This window comes from Schistocerca americana, chromosome 3 (genome assembly GCF_021461395.2).
Source record: "Schistocerca americana isolate TAMUIC-IGC-003095 chromosome 3, iqSchAmer2.1, whole genome shotgun sequence".
Taxonomy (NCBI): Eukaryota; Metazoa; Arthropoda; class Insecta; order Orthoptera; family Acrididae; genus Schistocerca; species Schistocerca americana.
Window position 1 is genome coordinate 359,301,977 of NC_060121.1, and position 19,459 is coordinate 359,321,435.

Genomic DNA, 19,459 nt, shown 5'->3' on the forward strand with positions numbered 1-19,459 from the left:
TCTTTAGGAAGTGAATGAAGGTCAAGGTGAACACAAGCCTCCGCATGAAGCCAGGATGATGATTGGTTCACATCCATTCGGGAAAGTGACAGGTAGCATGAAGTTCAGCTGCGGAAGCAAGGGCCAAAAGTAAACTCCAGGAGGTAACAGAGAAGACAATGCGCCCCACACTGGAGGTCAAAGTAGTCATCAAAGAAAGAGGCGTAGGATGGGTGGCCAGGCATGGCAGACAAAACAGTATGCGTATCTCCGAGGAGAAAGTCACGGCATTATGACAGCAGTTGTTTGGCAACTTCAGCATACAGACTCTCAATCGGGCTAATGTAAAAGAAGCCAATGGCCAAAAGGGTGCCATGATAGTGGATAGTATAGAGAGGGTGTAAGAGGGACAGACATGCAGAGGCATAAACAAAACAGCTAGAGCCTAGTTTCGACCAGATAGGGAACTGATACAAATGGAGGAGGGTGGTCCGATACGCTCCCCAGGAAGTACCACTGAGGACACGTAGGACTTTGAGAGGCAATGTACAGTGGGCATCCAGGTAAGACACACGAGAGGGCCAAAAACGTTTCCTATTGAGCATGAGCCCCAGCCGTTTCATAGTTTCAGTGAACGGAAGAGCAACAGACCCAAGATGTAAAGACGGTCGAAGAAACCAATGGTGCCACCAGCAATTCATACAGACAGTTTTGTCAGTGGAAAAGCAAAAGCCATTATTGATGCTCCATGAGTAAAGGTCACTGAAACATCACTAAAGATGCCACGCAAGGAGACAAGAACTTCAATAGATCGCAAAATTGTCAATGAAAAGGAAGCTGGAGTTACCCAGCAGGAAATGGGCCAGAGCAGGGTTACTGGCGATAGCAAAGAGGGTGACACTAGGATGGAACCCTGAGGCACACCGTTTTCCTGAAAAAAGGTGTCCAACAAGGCAGAACTCACACATACCTTGAAAACTCAGTCTTTTAACAAATCCTGAAGGAAACAGGGCATGTGGCAATGGAAGCTCGCCCCACGTGTAGAGAGTACGGAGGATACCAGTCCTCCAGCAGTTGTCGTAGGCTTTCTTCAAATCAAAAAACATGGCCACAGTCTGGTATTTCTGCACAAAACCATTCATGACATGGGTTGACAAAGTGATGAAATGGTCAACCACAGAACGGCACACTCAAAATCCACACTGTGCAGTGGTTAGTAAATTGTGAGACTCAAGCCACCATACCTGCCAGGCAAGAATTATACATTCCATCACCTTGCAAACAGAGCTGGTGAGAGAGGTGGAGTGATAACTATAAGGAAGGTGTTTGTCCTTGCTGGCCTTAGGCATGGGTATGACAGTGGCTTCAGGCCAGCATGTGGGAAACATGCCCTCTGCCCAGATGTGATTGCACATATGAAGGAGAAAGTGCTTACCCGCAAGAGAAAGGTTCTGCAACAACTGAATGTGAATATTGTCCGGCCCTGGGACAGAGCATTGGGATGAAGTGAGAGCATGATCTAGCTCCCTCATAGTAAAAGCAGCATAATAGCACTCATGATTCTAAGAAGAGAAGAGTATCACCCGAGTCTCCTCCACTTGTTTCCAATGGAAGAAGAAAATTGGGGAATAGACGTTGGTCCCAGACAGCTGTCAGAGGTTGGCCCACATGATGGAAGATAGTGTGGAACTGCTAAAAGTACTAGTAAAGGAAATCCAGCTAGCTTCCCTGCTATCCCAAAGAACACGACAACAACACTGTGCATGCAACTGTTTGTAATGAATGCAGTTTGCCATCATAGAATGATGGTTAAAAATACAGAGAGCAAGTCTCTGTGCACAAACTGCTTCACAGCACACCTCAGTCCACCAAGGGACCGGACATGGTGCAGCAAAGAGGAAGATAGTTAATTAGTTAGTTAGTTATGTGTTCCATTGATCAATCTCACAGCAACAGTTATGATGTGGAATGGGTAAAAAGTGCATAAGAAATGTGCAATTGAAAGTTAAGTGTTCAAAAATTCATCTATGGTATAGAAGGAGTTGTCAAGAAGATATAATTTCAGTTTATTTTTAAAACTGTTACTGCGGTCTGTCAGATATTTTATTTCATCTGGCAATTTATTGAAGAGTTTTACAGCAGCGTATTTTACCCCTTTCTGTGCCAAAGATAGGTTAAGTAGAGGATAGTGTAAGTCATTCTTTCTTCTGGTAATATAATCGTGAATGTCACTGTTGTTCTTAAACTGGTCCATGTTGTTGAGAACAAATTTCATTACTGAGTAAATGTACTGTGAGACTGTTGTAAGAATTCCTAACCTTTTAAAAAGATGCCTACAAGTACATGTCAGAGAGAATGGACCACTCAAGAGATGGCCAAGCTGGGCAGTACAGAAAGAGAAATCCAAATGGGAATAGGTATGAATGGAGTCTGAAAGGAACATTGGTGCTCTCATGTAAGGCAGATGAGATGAAGGTGATTGAGGAGGTCAGCCAAAAAGGCACCTCTCTGACAGGTTATGGGTGAACCCCAAAGGGGATGGCATGCTTTAAGTAATGTATGTGAAATTCGTTGAAATTTGACATTTTCTGTTTTCTACTCCATAATGTACTTTGGACTTTCCTGAACATTTTGGTATATAATACATTAAGATCAGACAATTGTGAGACCTTCAAATAACATATGTGTGACTGTCAAATTTTGCGGCTACGCATATACTGCTACAGTTAAGCAGTCATATCTTGGGAACTACACACTCTAGAAGGCTGTGAATAACTTTGTTTTGTGCCTACTGCTATGTCTCAGAAGTTGGCATTACGAATAAACAAATCAGTCCTTTGTTTCTGATATGAGTTTTTGTTGAAAGTAGTGTGATTATCAGCTATTTTTGTAGTAAGCTAACTTCTATTGCTTTTTATATGTAAATAAGATGACTAAGTGTAAAAGTAACTTCAAGAACGCAAATTTGCATGTAACAGATATGTGAGACCTGCATTTTCTTCTGAAGTTCTTAAAAACACATGTGTTAGCAGTGAAAGAAACCATGATAATGTTTCTGAAGTGACCACACCCCCAAGTGCATCGAAAAGGAAAGTAACTTTAGAAACGGGTGACTGTGGAAAAAATAATGATATTTTGGACAACGTCATTATTGATCTGAAAATCCTTGCACAAGTTCTTTCTGAAACTGTCTCTTGCTGTCTTTGTGGTGGTGAAGTTAAACTTTATAAGAATTCTTGCCATCCAAGAGACGCGCTTCGTAGATGAAAACCATTTCGACACAGAACATTACAGGATTTACAAAGGTAAACCTGCTGTCAGAAGAGGAACACCATTATTGTTTGGTACAGGGTTTGCAGTACACAAATCAGTCATGGATAACATCATAGACTTCAATTCAATATCAGAACGTATCTCGACACTGTCCTTCAAATCAGGTAATAAAGCATACACAATTATCAACGCACATGCACCTACAAATGACCATAACAGAAAGAAGCCACAAGAAATTGAAGACTTCTGGGAAGACATGGAGGAAGTAACTAACAACGTACCAGAAAGACATGTGAAAATTGTAATGGATGATTTCAATGCGCAGCTTGGTAAGGAGAGAAAATTCAGAGAAATAACAGGCCCATACTCAGCACATATTCGCACGAACAGAAATGGGGAACACCTCATAAAATATTGTCAAAACTTTAACCTCAAAATCATGTCAACACAATTTCAAAAACCAAGACGAAAACTTACAACATGGAAAGCACCCAATACAGTGTGGGGAGAATTTCAGATTGATCATGTGGCCATATCCAAGAAAAATTCGCGGGAAATTCTAAATGTCAGAACACGTAAAGGAGTCTTCGAGTCTGATCATTATTTGCTACAAGTTAAGATTAGGCCAATCCCAAGACTGAAACAGACAGCGCAAAACAAAATAGTCAAACCTGATCCGGAATACTTGAAGATAAACAGGGATAAAATCGTTGAAGAAATTAATAGGCACTCAATAGACACATGGACAGATCTGGCGAAGGCAGTTCAGAAGACTATGTGCTGGGGACAACCACCTAGAAAACGCAAACATAGGTGGTGGAACGCAAAGTGGGATGAAGCCATTGAGAGAAGAAAGCAAGCATGGGACAAGTTCAGTAGCTACAGAAATTCAGAAACATGGAAAGAATTTCACGAAGTTCAGAAACTAGCATCGAAGGAAATCAGAAGGGAAAAACTAGCATATGACAATAACAGACTAAAAGAAATTGAGGAAGATTTCAAAAGAAATAACACAAGAAATTTTTACAGAACTTTCAAAGAAAATATTAAGGGCTATCAACCCCCTAGCCTCTGCTTCCGAAGAACAGATGGATCCCTGGAAACAAACACAAAAGAAAACTGTAAAATTCTCAAACATTACTTTGATAAACTTCTTAATTGCAAAAAACCTACAGGAAAATTAACATTCCAAAAGACCACATCTAATGCCGATTCTGATCCACCCACAATAGAAGAGATAGAGGAAATCATAAAACAAATGAAAAATAACAGAGCTGCCGGAGAAGATGGTATTATCGCCGAGATCTAGAAACTCCAAGATGAAAACATCACCAAAAAAATCCATAAGATTATCTCCGAAATTTGGATCACAGAGAAAGTGCCAGAGGAATGGAAATGTGCATTGATCCATCCGTTACATAAAAAGGGTGATAAGTCAGATCCAAACAATTACAGAGGCATTTCGCTAGTACCAGTTACATACAAAATTTTCTCTAAGGTGCTATTAAACAGACTAGAACCACAAGCAGATCTGCAAATTGGGGAATACCAGGCAGGCTTCAGAAAAGGGAGATCATGCATCGAACAGATCTGGAACTTGAGAACACTTTTGAAAGTCAGACAGGCAAGAAACACTGTAGTTACCTTTGTGGACTTTAAAAAAGCATATGATTCCATAGACAGACAGACACTCTTTGACGTACTGGAAGAATATGGTATCGACAGAAAAACCAGGGCACTTATACAACAGACGCTTACAGACACTACCTCCAAGATTAAGTTCATGGGAGAAATTTCGGAACCCTTCCACATACACACAGGTGTCCGACAAGGAGACGGGCTCTCACCAATCCTGTTCAACATGGTGTTAGACAAAATTATCAAGCAGTGGGAGGAACAAGTTAAAGGAATACAGCTGGGAAGAACACGTGAAACCAAAACAATCATAAAATGTCTGGCATTTGCAGATGATATAGCCATACTCAGCAATAATACACAGGAGGCAAAGGAAGCACTGGAATGCTTGCATGAAATAGCTGCCAAAACAGGTCTGCAGGTATCTTACGAGAAGACACAATATATGGAATGACAGACCAACAATGTACACACCATGCATACGGTATATGGATCCGTAGAAAGAGTCGAAAAATTTAAGTATTTAGGGGAGTACATACAAATGGGAGGATCAAACAAGGCGGCTAACATGGAACGAGCGAAGAAACTCCAGAAGGCATACAAACTCACATGGTCACATTGTAATAAGAAAAGCATATCGAGGCAGGCCAAACTTAGGCACTACAAAACAGTTGTATTACCAGAAGCATTGTACGCGTCAGAAACAACCACAATTGGAGCATCAGGCATCATAGACACAGAAAAAACAGAACGCAAAATTCTCAGAAAAATATTTGGACCAATTCACAGAGATGGCGTATGGATGAAGCGACCTACCAAAGAGCTGTACCAGCACACTGACAGACTAACAGACGCGATCAGAAAACGCAGATTAACTTTCTATGGGCACATACAGAGAATGGACAACAACTGACTTACAAAGAAAATTTTTGATGTAGTAAACAGCTCAAGCAAGAAAACAAATTGGTATCATGAAATAGACGAAGGCTTAAGGCAGATAGGGATCAACAGGCAAATGATAGGAAATACTTCAGAAACAAAGTCAGGAGTGCAAAATTTATTGTAAAGGAGAGAAAGAAGAAAGGAACATTATGGACAGAGCAAAGGAAACAGGAGCACAGCCAAAGGATGAAGAGATTTTGGGAAGAGAAGAGGAAGAAAGGAAAGAAGTGAAAATTGTGTCATCATGTGATTTTCGAGTTCAAACACTGTCCATAAGGGCAACAATGAAATGAATGAAATGAATGAATTGGAGCTAGAATAAGTGTTGTGTCTAAATTAATTATTAAATGTCATACGTGCAAAAACAAAAAAGCATTTCATACTTCATCAAAGTGTTCAGGTAGTGAATTGTATGAAACTAATGTGAGACTGTTGTATGGCCTTAGATGCATTGGTAAAGGTGCAAGGGCTGATAATGTTCTCTACACTGTGTTGTATTTGCCAAAACCACCTTCTACGTACATGAAGTACGTAACAGTAATTAGGGACTCTGTAAATGCTGTGGCTGAAGATTCAGTGGTTGCTGTTACATCAGAAGCTGTTGAACAAAATGAGGGTGACACAAAGATCACCATTTCTGTGGATGGATCCTGTCAAAAGCATGGTTTTAGTTCTAAAAATGGTTTTACATCTGCAATAAGTATTGACACTGGAAAAGTTTTGGATTTTGAATTTCTCAGTAAGTACTGCCAAGGTTGTACAGTGAACCAGAAGAATAGATTACTTCATAAGCAGCAGTGTATAAAAAATTATGATGCCACAAGTGGAAGACTGGAGCTAAAAGGAGCAGTTAACATTTTCCAGTGTTCGCAGAGGGAGAGAGGTGTCAGAGATGTGAATTACTTATGTGATGGAGACATCAAGGCTTTCATTGTAGTACAAAACAGTAAGCCAGTTCCTGTACAAAAACTCGAGCATGTAGGATATGTCAAGAAAAGGATGCGAACACATCTGCATAGCCTAAAAACCAAGCTGGGTAACACAAAACTGTCTGATGGCAAGACAATAAAATTTGCTGGAAGACTACTGGACAAGGGTAATTGATGAATTACAGGAGTATTATGGGAAGGCCAGTAGAGGTAACTGTGACAATTTAGAGACAATGAAAAGAGCTGTGTGGAGCACTTTCTTTCATCGAATATCAACTGATGAAAAGGCGTGTCATGCTTTGTGTCCACCTCCACCAAACACTTGGTGTAAATATAGGCAAGCTGAATTTTCTGGCACCATGCATGGATTTACATGTAAACATTCTCTTCCTTTGGCATTAATGGAGGCAATCAAACCTATTTACAGAGATTTGGCAAATCCTCAGCTACTAAAGAAGTGTTTACATGGGAAGACCCTGAACGTGATTGAGTCCTTCAGTAATGTTGTGTGGTGCTGTATGCCTAAAAATGTATTTGTTGGCCTAATGACTGTAAAGTGAGCAGAGTCTGATGCTGTAATAAATTTTAATGGTGGGAACTATGAAATACTTAAGGTTCTGGAGAAGTTAGGGGTAAGATTTGGACAGAACACAGCTAAAGGACTACAGGAACTGGATGAGCTTTGTGTACGTGAAGCAGAGTTAGCTGCTCTGAAAACGATAAAAGGAGCAAGAAAGAAAAGGAGGAGGCAAGCACTGGGCTGTTGTGACACTGAAGAAGACACAGACTATGGGCCAGGACAATTCTAGTGCATAAAAGATGCAGAAATGGAAGTCAGTATAAGAATTTGTAATATAAAAAGTTTTAAACCTCAGTATCTCTTAACTACATTTTTTGCAATAAATGACCCATTTTCTAAAAAAGTGCTGATGGTAGATACATGAAATTTTCACAGCTTGCCAAGTGTGAGATTCAACACATATGGAACTAGAATAATTAAAATTTCCTGAGTTGTTCTGTTTTTATGTTCATTTATTTGCAAAATTCTGTCAAAAAATTTAGTGTTTGAAAAAGAAGATTACATGCCCCACAATACAATTTTAGTATTAATTCTAGTTCAGTGTATCTAGAAAGGTGCATTCAATAATTATGGAAAATTGTAAGTCAGTATCTTAAAAAGTTTCCAACATAATGGGTCACAAAATTCGATAATTTAACATTGGCAGCGTAGGACATACAATGTCTACTTAAAGTCACTGAGCAGCAGAAAGGGGTGAGGCAGTGGCCCAATAAGCTGATGGAAGTTGGCCCTGGTGACAGCAAGTGACGGAGTGATGTATAAGGTGGACTGCAACAGCTTGAAGCTCGGTAGTCAGGGAGACAGGTTGACTAAGAACCTTATCCCACATGAGCAGCATGAGTCCCCCACGTCATAGAATGCCATCCTCAGGAGAAGGTCAAAGTGCTCTGGGAAAAAATGCGAGAGCTGAAAGCGGTCATGAGAAAGCAATTTTTTGTTTCCTGGAGCAGAGAACAAATGGACCCTCCTATTCTAAGAGTTGCTGTAAGTCCTCTTAGTTGGATCGAAGGCCATGGACATCCCACTAGAGGAGAGTCATAATGAGGAAAGAGGAGGAGGGAAAAAATGAAGGGGAGTCACCTCGGCAGTTGCTGAGTGCCAGCCTTCGAAGACTCACTGCAACGGAGTGCAGAGGCTTGAGGATCCTGCTCCATGAGATCTGAAGAGGCATTGGCATTCTCCCTTTGTGGATTTGTAGAGTCCAGGGCAGAAAAATGGTTGGTGATGTGCACCAGCAACACGTAGGTCGCCCGGGCAACATCATCGAAGAGGGTCTCCGAGTTGGCAAAGGAGAAGACCAATTGCCTTTGTTTAACTTCTTGGAGCCTTTCTGGTTGGTAGAGGAAGACTCAGACGTTTGATGGCTGGAAGGACACAGGAAGTCTGTAGCAGTATTCCTTCTGTCCTATCTGGCCTGCCAATTGTATAGCAGGTGACTTCCCCAGTGAGGCAAAAGTTTGGTGGCTTGTTGCACAGCTGGAGGAGGAGACGGGTCTGCTACAATGACAATGGATGATTTCTTAATTGCAGTGCTGAATTTGAGGTTGCGTGTCTGCATGGCCACGTCATTCGTGGAGTGAGATGTAGCAAGTACAGTACTTTAAGTGCTGGATGATAGGATGCAGGGTTTCCGACTAGCCAACAACTTCCGAGCAACAGGGTAAGGCACTTTTGCCTTCACCCAGATCTCCGGACAGTCTGCTTATCAAGATACATGGGACAATCTTGGAAGGAGGAGGCATGGTTGTCATTGCGGTTGATACAGTGGGGAGGAGGTGGACAATTGCAGTCGTGAGCAACCCTATCACAGGTTACGCATTTGGCCGGGTTTCAACAGGACATTTGAGTGTGGTTGTAACAACGACACTGGTTGCAGCGCATCAGGTTTGGAATGTACTGTCAACTGTGATAACATTGATGAAAGCACCACTCTATCAAAATTGAGAACAAGAGTGTGTGTGGGACTAAGGATGCATCTACCTTTTTTATCACATAATGGACTGCAATGCACTCTGATCAGAGATGCATGTTTGGATTTCTGCCTCAGCCAGACCACTGAGCAGCATAGTGTAAATAGCACCATTGGAAGAATTCAGTGTTCGATAAACCTCAACATGAACAAGATAGCCATGGAGGAGCAAAGCTTCAAATAGTAGTTGTGCTTGAGAATCAGAAGTAGCTAAGTGCCATTTTGTAAATGAAAGCAGGATTTCACAGGGCCAGCAATTACATCAACACTTTTCTAAATAATAAATGGATTAAACATAGCAAAGGACTGACTGTCGTCAGTACATGAAACCACGAGGAACCATTGTACAGCTGGGAGGGTCTTTGAAATCGTCAGCCTCAATCTGTTTATGTTTGGTAGACACTGACTGAGAAGAAGATGACTGGTTCACTGTGAGAAAATCCCCCACTATTGCCAGCATCTCCAATGGTACACTCCTTCCAACTGTGGACCCCCTCTGAATGGGGCGAACACGCCTTAGGTAATTGTTCACACCTCAGGTCACACCTCCTGAACACTTGACAGAGGGACCAATCGGCAATTTGGGAAGATAGCAGCTCAGGCAATCATCTCTCCCTGGGCCTGGCCTGTACCAGGGAGTACATGCGAACCCTACCTGTCGATTTCGGGTTGGGAATTATGCATTACCCAATCACCTGTTACACATCAGATGCATGGACTGGCCTTCAGGAGCACACAGTGAGGAAGAAGAAAAAGAGGAACCTCAAAGGCCAAAGCAGAGGAAGGATAGGAGAAGGGGAATGAAGAAAGAAAAAAAGTATGAAGACAGTGGACAGACTGTTCTGATATCAGCTACTAAATATGCAGAACACATTTCCAAAAACATCCCACACATTCCCCATGGCAGGGGAAAAGGAACAGCAATAGGATAGGCATGCAGTACAGAAGGGAAAAGATGCTGTAATGGCTGGGGCCCCGTGGTAGCCAAACACGAACCCATCAAAGAGTAGTGAGCCCCCTGGGTGTGAGACCACTTGGTGTGAGACTGTCCACTAATGTGGGACAGAGTGAAGCAGAGCTGGCACAATGAAGTGGCAGCTCACAGTAAGATCTTACAGGGCCTGCTTAAGGCTTTTTGTGAAGTGAAAGCAGTTTCTAGGTCTGGTTTACCTTTCGTTTGTGTTACTTTGAATCATGAATCCATTTTGCCTTGCTGGACTCAGATAGTAATACACTGCTGTTTGACTACTAGTAGTATAATGGGCTCCCTCCTCTGCAAAAGGTACACAATGTCAGTTTTTTACTGAGGAAATGTTGCTTGCCTTGGGGAAAATTTGAGTTAATTAAAAAACTTCTTGTTATTTCTTATGTTTGATTTTACTGTTAAATAAATTAATTGGAATTGTATCAATTTATTTGTTCCAGACTCTTACCACTCACTAACCTAGCTCCCTACCATCTTATATACAATGTAGGCTTTCACAGCTGGAATTTATGTTCTTGTTAATTTTAGGTTTATGAGCATTAGGCTATGGTCTAAAGGATGTTTGTACACCCATTGTTTCATCTCTTAATGCTGGAGACACTTTCAGCTTTTCCGATTTCAAAAAACAACTTAGCAAAATCTTTATAGCCCCAGAATAAATTTCCAGCATTAGGAGATGAAATGTGTCTTATATCACGGTCTAATGCCGATAAAACTAGAATCACAAAGAATGTAACAACAGATTAGCCAAACCAATTTTTCCAGTTGTTAATTGGACCAAAAAAAGGCTCAATGAAAATCAAAAACATTTAGAAGAGCTGACCATACAGAATGAACAAATACAAAATAAAGAAAATTTCAGAATAAAAATAAAACACTTCCATTATTTTTGAGAAATAGTAATAAAAAGCAAATATAAAGAACCTTCAGTGAAGAACAAAGAAAACAACAAAGGGGGTACCTTTAAAAAAGTGCAGAGATAAATAGAAAATGAATACCAGCCAAAAAAATAAATAACAAGAAACTGTTTTACACAATCTACAATTCGTAAAATTCACACCAAGAACAAGACAGAAATGATGTACAAACCCAGCAGAATGGAAATCTTGAAGGTGACAGAAACACACATAAACAAACAATATACCATGATCTTTCAGAATAACAGATCTAGGGACATCAGGAAGGTAAAGACATAGAATGGTACACAGAAGTGTAAGGAAGGGAGAACATGTTATCTTAAACCTAGAATATGATATTCCTATGCCATGTAGGAAGAAAGAATGCAAACTTCTTTCCCATCAACAGATCAAATCAAAGAATCATTACTAGAAATATGGGGTATGAAGACTTGAACTAATTTCTTTTGATCCGATATTAAGGAATGTTCATTGTTGACAATTTGGCAATTTTCTGAAATGCAAATTTCACAAATGGAGAAGTTAAAATTAAAATTCTCTGGGCTATAATGCTGTAACCTTCCTGAAGATGCCCTTCACATATAGGCATGAAATGTTGGGTTATCTAACAGATCATAGAAGACCATGGCATAATAATCTGACAAATTTTGCCAATTTTAAATATTCTTTGTCTAAATGCATTTTGTTGACAAGACAGATAAATGCAGAAAACTTAATAAGACTCACTATAATAGCTGCAAATATATTTTAATGTACCTGGAATTAACAAGTTATCAGCTATGGTCACAAAAATATATATGGGATCTAAATCTGAGTTGTATCTCATATAATCACCTGTGATCCAGGACGTGCTAAGAGAATACCAAGCCCTCTTGGCACAGCAGGAGTTGTAGTTGTTGTCGCTCTTGTTCTGTGTCTCCCGCCATTAAGTAATTCCTAACCAGATGATAAAAATGGTATTCAGCAGCCTTTCATTTTCTTTTATGAATAATTCAACAAACATTTAATGCTACTAAATTTTAATGTATACAACAAACAAAAATATTTGAAAGCATCAGCCAAAAATCAGAAACAGCACAAATGTCTGTAGAGTGAGAAATAGCAGGAGTCTAAAACAGAGTGGGAAAATAATATAGTTTGTTTATATATTTATTTTATGCAGTATTAGCAGGGTACTAATAACATGCACACAGAGATTAATTACATAATACAAAGAATCAATTACAGGCAAAATTCAATAAAATATAGACAGAAAGTAATAGGAGTAAAAATACAGAGTTTAATATGTACAATAAGAATTAATAAAATACAGACAGGAAGGTAAAGAAAAACAAACAAACAGCAAGAGCTGTTCTGTGGAGAGCCCAGTATTTGGCAGTGCTCACTGCTGTTTTGTTAGCTGCAGCAAGGTCACTGATAGTGCAGTATCTGGCAGGTCCTTGCAGACTAGCAAAAGCCGTTAGTCCTGTACATCACCACACTGGTAAATTTCATCATCATTGCTCAAGCCCCATTTCCTGTGGTTGACTTTGCATCATGACATCCCACATCTCACTCCATTCAGCACCTTCCATGACACATAAAGCAGGTGTGAGCTTGCAGCTGGTTCCTCTTTGACATTCATTTGGTATGACTCAAGCAAACAAATCACATCCAAAATGCATTCAATGAGTTCCAGGAGATGAAGGAATTGCTGTAGTTGTCAGTGTGATATTCTTTCTTGATCTCAGTCTTGGTTTCAGTGCCCATGTTCAAACAAAGGATTCTGTGATCAGTTTCCCGCTTCTTCTTCTCCACTTCTGAAGCTGCTTTCCTGTGGATATTTGGTAGTACTATGCATGTAATTTGGTACAGTTCACTGACAGGAATTGGTCATAGACAGCCAGTCACAATGTGTCCAGTCACTTTCAGAGCTGTTTGCATGTACAGGATTTTGCCAGACTGATGCAGGACATTCTGCTGCGGAGAAACATAGAGCCAGGGCATATGTTCAAAGCGTTTTTGGCAGAGTGCCCCAGGAGTCTCTGTAAGTTTATGGATGCTGTTGTTCCTTACACATACTTTGAGTTTTATTTCTTCACAGTGAGCTTTGAAAGTGTAACAGAGTAGATGGATTCCTTCCACCTTCACAATAATTCTTTATTATTCCACTCTTGACTGGCATGCAGAAAAAAGAACACCTATACTTTTCCATGAGAGCTCTTACTTCCCTTATTTCATTATGATGATTGTTTCTCCCTATGTAGCTTGGCATCAACAAAATATTTTGCCGTTTGGAGGAGAAAGTTGGTGATTGAAATTTCGTGAAAAGATCTCCTACAATGAGAAATGCGTTTGTTTTAATTATGTCCACTCCAAACCCTTTATCATATTTGTGACACTCACTCCCCTATTTCTCAATAATACAAAACACACTGCCCTTCTTTGAACTTTCTTGCTGAACATTAAAAATTGTGCTTAACTGCATCAGTGTTAAGTTACTGCTCTTGAGCAATATTGCAGGAAATCAGTGCAGTATGTGGCTATCCAATTATCTGTACCATAATTATAATAAATGAAACTCAAACTGGCCATTCAGTGTCCAAATGAAATTAAAGTGTGTGAATTGCAAATCTGATGTAAACTGTATTATTGACAACAGCCTATTTTCTATATCTGTTTTTCTGCCAGTTTCAAAGGTGGAGCAGCTACCATGGGCAAATTTGCATAGGTAACAGGTGGGATACGAATGTAGGGGATTGGCCCATCTTTACTCCAAGGTATTAGGAGTGTCACAATGGACTAGTTGTTCTCCTCTCCAAGTTATGTTCAGTCTTCTTTTGGCTTTCCTATTTCTTAGGTGAAATGCACAAACTTGTGTCTTAACAGGATTTGGCTTCAGATGGTTATCATCATAATATTTGGGCAGATCTTTGAGAGCCCTTGACTGCTTTATCTACACCTCCTCACAGGCTTTACTTTGGGAAGCAATTATTGTCTCTTCAGCATAAATAAATGCTTTAGCTCCAGAGCTAATTGATTGGTCATTTGTGTAGATGTTATACAGCATCAGGGACTACAAACCTCCCTGAGGGAGGCCATTTTTCTGCATCCTCAACAGATTTTTATTATTTTGTAGGGTGATAAAGTACAGGCAAGGAGCATCCATGAAGATCATGCAAGTAATATTATTCTCAATGAAAAACATGACATTTTAGATGATCAGGCGTACCTTAAATAAAGTTAGGAGAAATCCTAATGGCAGATCCTTCCACATCCAGGGGGGAAAAGATAAAGTAAAAGATTTTAAGACCCAGTCTTAGGTAAAATGTAATCATCAGTCAACTGGTTGCACACGATTTTTTAAAAAAACACATTAACCAGGTTTCAATAGTTCTAAGACTATCTTCATCATAATGGTAAAAGTTGCCCAGAAATATACATATGAGGTGCAGATAATATGCATAAAATAGATACAGATGTGAAAATTCTCAACCAAAACCAGAAAACTGCACTCACATGAAATCACATAACAAGTTTAAAATTTCAACAACAGAGCTCTCGTCAAATAATATGTTTGTGTTCCATGAGTCAAAATAAAAATCACAATCATTATGATATGTTTGTGTTCCACAAGTCAAAATAAAAATCATAATCATTATTAGGATTTTTATTTTGTCTCATGGAATACAAACATGTCATTTGACAAGAGCACTGTTGCTGGAATTTTAAAGTTGTTATGTGTTTTCATGTTAGTACAAAGTACAGTTTTCTGGTGTTGATTGAGAATTTTGACATATGTCTTTATTTTATGTATACTATCTATACCTTATATATTTTTCTCAGGAACTTTTACCATTCTGGTGAAGATAGTCTTAGAGCTATCGAAACCTGGTTAATGTGCTTTTTAAAAAAATCGTTTGCAAACGGATGGCTGACTATTACATTTTATATAATTTCATGCATGGTTGCTGGCTCACAGCCACAAAATGTTTAAAATATCAACATCTAGTATCTGTAGTTTTGAAGTCATTCCTCCAGGTATTACGACAGGATCTGCCTTTTGAGCAGAAAATTTATCTTTTATTTCAGCAATTAGAAGTCCCTTAAAACCATCCAGAACTAGCATGGGTGTCTAAGTAAGCTGTGCCCCAGGTCTGCAATTCCAAACAGTAGACAACCAGTCACCTATCAGTTGCGTTGTCATCCAGCCCTTTTCTTGGCAGTGAATCACAAAGCCTACAGGAAGTTTTCTTTGGGTGTGGTTTTTCTCTTCAGAATGATACAAGGTGGTAGCCTTCCCCCATCAGCTGTAACAGCTAACATCACAGTTATTCCTTTTTTTTTTTTCATTCCAGGATCCTCTTAACAAGGGCACTTTTTGCCACTTTCATGTTTACTGTCGTATTGCTTGATATGCCAAGAAACACTAGGGTTTTGTCAGCAATGCTACTCTGATGAAAGGAGTACGTGTGAGCCTTTTTCAACTGGATGACATAACACTAGAAGTTGATCGGCTTCTTCTTGAAACCTGCTGGTGCTCTCTGTGCTAGTGTAGTACTTCACTGGAGAGCTAGGCCATTTCTCTGCATAAACTGATGACACCACCCAATGCTCACATGAAATTCTCATTGTGGCATGTAAAAGACTTTTTTGATTTCCAAGGCCTTCAGTTGGATCATTTCTCACGTGATAGGTGTCCAATATTTCCAGATACTTGCCACATTTCAGTCCCGTGAATGATTTTTTTTTCATTGAAACTATCTTCTTCCACTTTTCTTTTGAAGCAACCCAAAGTTGTACATTAGATTTGCTCAGTATATACTTTCTTCTGGTCTCTCAGTTGGTTGTGGTGACGGCACATAATGGACAATTGTAGGTCTGAAGCTTGCATTGTAACTATGCCAAATTCCTTAGCCTGGATGCTTTTCAGTCTAAATGGTCATTCACATCATCATAAATAAGGCTTTCTTATCTGTATCTAATGAAACAATACTGTTAGACCTACACAAAGTTAATGCCAGTATTACATCAGTAAAAGGTTGCACTGTTGCGTAATAAAATGTCATGTTGCCAGCTTTGGCTACAGACACCAATTGTATTGTTGAAAATGAGCTTCATTATTGCACAGCAATTGTTTGTAAAAAGACAAGGCATCGGATATGAGCTGCACTCTAATTTTTGAGGCTGAAATTTGGATAAAAAGTGCAGTTAGTTTTTGGATCAATACAATATATAGACAAAGCCACTAAGTATTTCACACTGAATGTGGAAGCATGGCACTTCACAGTGGTTGCTGATCACATGCTGGCTCATTTTGTTTTGAACACCCCACGCAACTCATTCTCACCAAGAGAGTCCCATCATTTGGAATTTATCAGTCAGTTTACAACTGATATTTGACATTTATGTGGTGCAGATAATGTTGTAATTTGTTGTAGTTGATTATTTCTCTGGAATAAATGTGGTTTCCGCAGGCATTGGCCTCATGCAACTGGCTAGGGTGCAAGACAATGCTGCAGAGTTACAGGTGTTTGCCAACACCCCAAATACAGGACTGCATCTACAGAATCTGCCAATGCTAGTATGGTGAGACCATCAGGCTCCCTGTATAGTTCTTCAGCCAACAGTGGGACTATCCACCTAAAGATACTCCCTTCTTATTACAACAAATCAAGACCTAGTTTCTTTCCATCCACAGCATCTTGCCACATGAACCCCTCCATTTTCCTTCACAAAGATCTCATTTTGTGCTCTCACATCAAGCTACATACAGACTCAGTAAGCATTACACCTTACATGGATCTGTATCTGGTATTATAATGCAATACCCACATGATGACGATATCGGTTAATGGCAAAACCTCCAAAGTTACTGTGGAATGAGTCAGGCTGGCCTTTCAGCTTTAAATGGGTGGCACAGTGGTTTGGGCCTACCATTGTCACCAGATGCCTAAGTCACATAACACAGCAGCTTACTCTGTCTTCAGACAAACCAACACCTACATAGACTGAAGCACTGCTGATTAGGCAATGCAGTCACTAGACCAGTCTTCGCACAATATTCACTCCATTTCTACTGTTTTACATCCAATCTGCACAAGAGCTGGCGGGATAGAAAATAGATAATAAGACTGTGAATTGCCAATCCAGAAAAACATCAGCAATAAAAGATATACAACAGGTATAGTTTCTGGTTCTCTTCATAATGGCATGACACAACTACTCCAACACCCATAAGGTAAGATACACATATAACACCTCAGTTTTATTCTATGGATGAGGTTATAGGGAAATGGTAATCATTGCTACAATTAGTGTAATAGATATAACAAAATAGTTCATTCATCATGGCCTCAAAGTGAATTTCAGTAAATCTAAATTATTTACATTCACTTGTGACTATCACCAAGACAGTTTATCTTAATAATGGTACATAATTGTGGGGATTTTCAACAGACAATATCTAAATAGCATGTTGCAAGTACAGAAGATGGTGACAAGGTTTATGCATGGAATGGGCATGAAGTTTATGTGCAGCATAAGTACTTAACAATATATTCTTTATGCCTATGTACCTAAATTGTTTACTTTTTGTGCATCAAGAAAAGGAACTATAATGTGCAGCTGTGATGTAAACAATTACAATCCCAAATGTAACTGCTTGCAAAAAGGAAATCAATTAAAAATTATAGACTGAAGCTTTTATAGCAATGGTCTGATATAGTATAACAAATGTCAGACTCTTATAGAATATCTAAGGAGAATATTTTCAAGACAAAACTGAAGTCTTTTCAATAGCTAAATTGTTGTGTTTGTCCCAACAATTTTAAGTGAGATGTCTAGCAGCTCATTGATGTTTATGTTGCATTTCACTTAAGTTGCAAACCAGTGTGTGCAAGGACTATATCTGATTGGTACTTTTTACAAGATTTAGGTCTCACATTACCCTTTTAATTGAACATTGATTAAAACACTGATAATCAGACAATAATTAAGGAAGTATGATGTTTGCAAATACCATCTTTTTGGAGATCCCACATACAAAAGTGTAAATGAGATGTGGTCAAGTTCAGCCAGACAGCTTATCAAGTATTAAATAAGTGTCTTCCTTCCAGCATACTTCAAAGTGGAGGAAGCCCTTCTGGTTGAGCAAAAAATACTAAAAAGCTTTTAAAAACTTTATCTGCTTCCCTATAATTAAGTCAGGCACACTCAGTAGGAATAAAAAACAACATAGAATGATATTATTACAGAATATTTTTCAAAACCAAACTAATTTCACCTATGTATTAAGGCTACCAGTGGAGCAAAAAGAACTACATACTGTCAGTGGATCACAGCATAGGAACCAAATATAACACAAACCTAATATAACTTAAATGCTGAACTTATTTTCCAGTTTCCAGCCATGAATCACCCTGTTACTTTTATTCCTCAGTAGAAATGAGTACACAGATATCAGCACCACTTGCTTTACAAAATAACAGAAATATATATAAATCAACAACACACTTCGAAACATGCCATGTGTCTTATTAAAAATAATGTGACTCAGACAGATAACCATTCTACTGTGTTCTATATCAAGTAAGAACACAATTACCCAATCTGAACTAGACAAAATTTGAAATAGAATCAGGGGTTATATGCTGTTTCTAAATGAAAAAACTGGAAGCTATGCACATGATGAAATATAATTCAAACTCATTTCAACATGCACTCATGCAAGTAAATTTGGGACAAATTATGTGTGCAGTTCAAGCGTAGCAGTATGTAATGACTGAACATGTTGACAGAGCCATTTTTTCGTGTTCAACGTGACGACAAAGAGGATATTAGCACTCACGTCGCGAAATTGCAGAAACTTTTCGTGGACTTGAATGATGAACTGCAGAAGCATGAAGAAAATGTTTTGGCTGAAAGAATCTTACATGGCCAAATTTTATCCACACTAGGCAAAGTTGTCATAGAACTTTAAAGACTTGTAGAACACAATTCTGTCTGAAAATCAAAGTGCGAATCTTCTGATTGAAAAATTGTGCACCATTGAATTTTGTGATGAAAGTATGGTTGAATCAGCTGCGTTTGTTGTACACAGTAGTCCTAAGAAGAAAATTCAGTGAAATAAATGTGATGATAGTGAAAAATTGAAAAAGAATGTGGAACGTGCAAAACGAAAATTTCCATGTCATAAATGTGGGCAGGTAGGGCATTGGGCAGCAGAGTGATCAGCGAAAAAGTCAGATTAAAACATTTGCATCAATCAGT

The 19,459-nt window shown here is 39.1% G+C and overlaps 1 protein-coding gene across 3 annotated transcripts in view; it reads right to left on the reverse strand.

Annotated features, from left to right (window-relative positions):
• The window catches only part of LOC124605502 (mucin-17-like), a 208,214-nt gene that overhangs the window by 40,245 nt on the left and 148,510 nt on the right, over positions 1 to 19,459 (reverse strand). For all 3 annotated transcript variants that reach the window (XM_047137232.1, XM_047137234.1, XM_047137231.1), the window contains one exon: positions 12,044 to 12,145. In XM_047137232.1, the coding sequence (XP_046993188.1) occupies positions 12,044 to 12,145 (102 nt within the window). The remainder of the gene's footprint in view (positions 1 to 12,043; positions 12,146 to 19,459) is intronic.